The 5,230-nt window shown below is 29.3% G+C and overlaps 1 protein-coding gene across 1 annotated transcript in view; it reads right to left on the bottom strand.

Annotated features, from left to right (window-relative positions):
- Window positions 1-4,680, bottom strand: part of LOC115243143 (phospholipase D2-like) — an 8,310-nt gene extending 3,630 nt beyond the window's left edge. The window contains 12 exon segments of the mRNA XM_029819895.1: window positions 238-474; window positions 544-764; window positions 852-1,107; window positions 1,194-1,448; window positions 1,528-1,693; window positions 1,761-2,028; window positions 2,297-2,532; window positions 2,597-3,017; window positions 3,097-3,232; window positions 3,234-3,540; window positions 3,823-4,015; window positions 4,545-4,680. Coding sequence (XP_029675755.1) covers window positions 238-474; window positions 544-764; window positions 852-1,107; window positions 1,194-1,448; window positions 1,528-1,693; window positions 1,761-2,028; window positions 2,297-2,532; window positions 2,597-3,017; window positions 3,097-3,232; window positions 3,234-3,540; window positions 3,823-3,997 — 2,678 coding nt within the window. The 5' untranslated portion in view covers window positions 3,998-4,015; window positions 4,545-4,680.
- Between the last annotated feature and the right edge of the window lie 550 nt (window positions 4,681-5,230).

The following is a 5,230-nucleotide window of genomic DNA, read 5'->3' as shown; positions in this document are numbered from 1 at the left end:
ATATTAATATATATTAATATATATTAAATATAGAAAAATATATTAGGGTTAAGGCTCCTGCAGCGGAACACATCAATCAAAATAAATAACTTTTTTTTTTGGGTACGATCACTCATGTTCAATAATATGGATTAGTAAAAAACGTGGAAAATTCTTTTTGATTCGTGAATTAATAAATTAGTTTCCCTATTACTGTACGTGGTTTAGCGTTAAACACTATCGTATTATTTATCATACCTCGATATAGAAGCATAATTCCAATGTGTTATCGCCCGTAACGCCGTTCCGCTTGGTCCCCCAACTTCTCCTTCAAAACCTGGCAATAAAGGCATTACGACAAATACCCTAAACACCGAGCCTTCTCTGTGCGCTCTCAAGATTCTTTTTAATAATGTCTCACCAATTCGATTTTTTACACTACCTTTATCCATAGAGGTAAGTGTTATAAAAAATTGATTTTCTATGTATATATATCTACAAAACTATGCAGGTTAACAAAATGTAATACAGAATCACAGAATATGAGAGACTGCAAAATCTTACCTTTCTGCTTTATTGATGGCATGGATATAAGCTTCTTGTATACTCTGCTCTACGGTTTCCGGGTCAAGGAAACCAGCTGACCAAGAACTCACTGATCGTAATACTTGACACTTGACATTGTACTTATTTGCTTCTTTGATAAATGGAGCATAACTCCTGCAGTGCTTGTATGATTTTGGTAATAAATAAGGATAACATGGATTCAGATTTGCTTTTTCTAGCTACAATAATTATATTTCATCAATATATACCATTTCTTTAATATATCTGAATTTAAGCATGCACATTATCAAATGTTATGTACGTACTTTTACAGCATTCCAACGTTGTATAAAATGCCTGGCTACATCTCTAGCAGCAGAATTCTGTACTAAAATTCCTATATCATGCCATGGCATCCTAGGAGTAGTAGTTCTATCTACTAGATCCTGATATGGCTTTTCAAGATCATTAAAGTCTTTAACAATGAAATTTGTATAGTCTTTACCAAGCCACAATTTTGTCGTGGGTTTTAAATTGCAGACATAATCCACTGTATCTTCACATTCCGATAGTACCTGTTCGCTAAATAAAAAAATAAAAAAAAAAATTATATTATGAAATTAAAGTAAAAAAAAATTAAATAAGATTAATAGAGGAATGATTAGTACTTGTCGATGTCTTCATTGGCGCCTGCTTCATGAGAACTATACATCATATTAATTAATTCCTGTCTCTTTACTCTTACAGTGTTTTTCATTTTATCGACGGTTGTTTTCGCCACATCAAATAAATTTTTTCTTTGTAATTCAGGAGTATTACACTTTATGTTATCTTCTGTTTCTTGCATCATAAAAAGTGAATTATCCATTGGCAACGTTGACGTTTGAGCCTTCTGTATTTTATTATCCATATATATCATTGGCCTATAAAAATAAATAAGATTAATTATATTATGTTTTTAATTATAATTCATATTTACATACTGATTATAATAATACTTACAACAGAGGCATGGATCTCGCGGTTACCATAGCGATAGTATTCGTTGCGATCGCTAGTGGTAGTAACACGTGTCTATCTGTGTTAAAGGTTGTTAATACTTTTTTACTGCTAGTATTAGTTAACTTGTCTTTCGAAGGAATATAGATACTTGACTGATGAATGGATTCTACAATTAAGATATATTTAAATGATACAAGAAAGAGATGCTAAGAAAAAATTTAAAGAATATTTACCTAAATCTATCAATCTGTGTTCGCTATTATCCCATCTACCATAACATAAATCGATACCACCGAGAAACGCTAGAGATTGATCAACAACTACGATTTTTTCATGATGAGCCCAAAGAAAAACGCCTGCCCTTGCATGATCTGGGTGCCTTAATACTTTTATATTTTCAGGACATTGCTCCACAAGTCTTTGTTTGCTGTAGTAACTGTTTATGCCTAAAGCAACTTCAATTTCCTTATATATTAATATGAACACTTTGACACCTTCAAACTATAAAAGAAAATATTTATGCAATTGTATGTTAAAAATCTGTTATGTAAATCTGTTCAATGTAAATTTTTTTTGTTTTATATACGGTTTAATAATATGTGACATAATATAATTTCAGTATAATCAAACAAACTCTTTTATATATTCAACGACTTTTAAAAAACACAATTTCTCTTTACAATTAATTAATATATTTATATTATATATGTTTATAATTGCATATCTGCAATATTTGATTTTATATGAAAATATTATCAATTATACTCACCGCTTTTCTTTGTAAAATTTTATCTAGTCGCCAATGATCTCCATTAAGCATTGGTCTTTTCATATGAATTTCTGGTGAAAGCCACCAATCTGCAATAAAAATTTCCTCTTTGGCGTTTTCTAATGCATCAGCCACAGCAGCCATATAATCGGCTCCGTCCACAAACCAGGTTGCGAATATAGATGAACGGTATGGAGCAAATGAATTATGTGGATTTGTTTGTATAAAATCTTTACCTTTAGAAAATCAAACCAATTAAACATAAAATAGTCTATCATTTATTGTTTTATACGATCTTACCTTTGCTGTTACTAATTTCCTGTATAAACTCCATCCATTCCTTAGCTTTTCGTTTCGTCCAACACTTGATAACTATGTGCCTACTCAGATTTGCAATCTGTATCCCACTTCGTGAACCTGTACTATATATTCCAAAACTGATCCCAAAACCATTATCCATTAAAATAACAGATTTTATTCTTCCATCTTGAGTAAGATATGCAACAAAGGTTTCCTTAACAATGAGATGTCTTTTATGCCATTTGCCACAAAGAGAGGTGCATAGATAATTGCACTTGATACAAAAGCCACATTCAAATAAACCACAGAAATTACATCTGGTTTTAGCACCTGATCCAGTCCGTTTCAAAATTGTACCTTCTTTCCCTTTCATTCCTAAATCAGCTACGAAAGACAATCGTGAAATATCCAAAAAATTGATCTGTAAGAATATAATGATAGTATGTCCCTTTAGGATGGTTATTTGAAAGGATTTGATTGATTAATTAAAATATACTTACAGTTTCAGGATGACGTCTGTAGATTTCTATATTAAGTAAATTATATAAATAATCTTCTAATTCCTTTCTTCTATGATTTAACTGTTCATAAGGTACTAGAATGTCAGGCTTATTAGGAAATCTATAAAAACATCTAGATTATATTTTTTAAAGATTTATATATATATATAGGGAAAGGTATGTTCAAACTGGCACGATATATTTTCAATTGATTATGCAGGTACTGAATATGTTTGTATCGCTTTTTAATAATCCAGACAAAAGGTCCATGTTTAAATTCTATAGTATATAGATTTGGATTCAAAGGATGCGTGGTCACACTGCGTTCATTATCTATAATTCTTACTTGCACTTCTTCACCAGGTATAAACACATGACAGTTTTGATTTTTGAATTTTGTTGGTAGATTATGTATAACAGTGAAGGGTATTATATCAAGGGTTTCTAATAATGTAAGAAAAAAGATATAATTAATAAAACATTGTGTTTTTAAATCAATGAAAATTAAATAAAAATAAAACAAGAGTATGAATGTAAATTAAGAGTATGTATATTTCCATATTATATTGTATGAGTTTTAATAGTAAGTAAATATATACAAACTTATTAATAACTGAGAAAATGACAAATCAAAAACTGTTTTGAACAATATTTAAGAAATAAACACTAATAAAAAATGAAGAATATACAAGAAAGTCGATGTATTAATAGAATATAAATTCATACCTTCTTTATTATTCGTGCATTCTATTTCTTCTTTACTAATTTGTATTGTCTCTCCATTCTCATCAATCGTTATTTCTAATGAGTCAGGTACTTCCAAAGTGTCATCATATTCAGAATCTTGCGATATTGCACGGGTTATCTCTTTAGATGTAACCTCAACCAATTCAGTAGACATCTCTCCCGATAAGTTTCTCTATAAAGTTTTTTATAATATTTTCAATGTATAAGAAAAATATAAAAATAATATTTTTTCCTAAATATTAATAAAATATAAATTTAAGTTAATTATAACTTTTATTTTATATAAATAATTATAAATTTGATTTTTTTTAAATTACTAAAGGATTTCTCTTTTTCTCTCTCTCTCTCTCTCTCTCTCTCTCTCTCTCTCTCTCTGTATATACATATATTATATTAATTATGTGATAAAGAATAATGCACTTTACATTTTATAATGGAACATAATTCTAGTTTAAAAACTGTCAATAGAATATATTGTGCGTGATGCTAATATATTTTTTCAGATACTTGCATAATTATGCGCTGTTAGAATAATAAAAAACTATTGCTGTGTCTTTTTATAAGTATTATTCATTCTCATCTCGTAAACGATGATTCAAGTAACGATATCACGATCACTATACTGCTTGTTACATATACACATAGTTATATAAAATATATAAATTAAATATATAAATATATAAATTAAACATTATATCTACCGGCAAGAGAAATCTAAAGTTTATCGTTAGATATATAAGATACGAATCGAAAAGTTATCAACTTCAATTCCAAATATATACTTGCGCTTATGGACGTTATTCTACACTTGACTTAAGTACTACTTATACCTTATACTATACATATTCCGAGCTCCGAGCCGCGCTGACGAAATCATCCGAAGTATTCCGAAGTCTTAGTAAGATATTTAATCCTTTCACCTCGCAAATCTTAGCTATCTTTCGGCAGACTATGTCTACAACTTGTATATTCCTATGTGAGTCGTGTTACATGGATTATATTAGATTACGTGATGATTCACCACGCGAGGAAGATATGATTAAGTGCTTATATTGATTCGCATCGCATCGCCATCAAAAACATATTCTTATTATCTTACACTTCTAATGCCCGTATCAGACTACGCATTGAAGATTGAGATTCAAGATTCAAGATTGAAATTTGACCAATAAGAATAAAGAAATTTTAGTTCTTTTTGTTTTGATTAGTCAAATTCCAATCTTTAATCTTCAATCTTCAATTTTCAATGCGTAGTCTGATACGGGCTTAACACAGCAAACAGATATAGACTCTAAAAGAATATTATAAAATATATATTGAGTATATATTTTCCGAACATCTTCGAAACATGTACTGTGATATATTAATTGTAAATATTATATATATA

Source organism: Formica exsecta, unplaced genomic scaffold (genome assembly GCF_003651465.1).
Source record: "Formica exsecta isolate Colony F162 unplaced genomic scaffold, ASM365146v1 scaffold691, whole genome shotgun sequence".
Taxonomy (NCBI): Eukaryota; Metazoa; Arthropoda; class Insecta; order Hymenoptera; family Formicidae; genus Formica; species Formica exsecta.
This window is presented reverse-complemented; position numbering and strand designations above follow the sequence as displayed.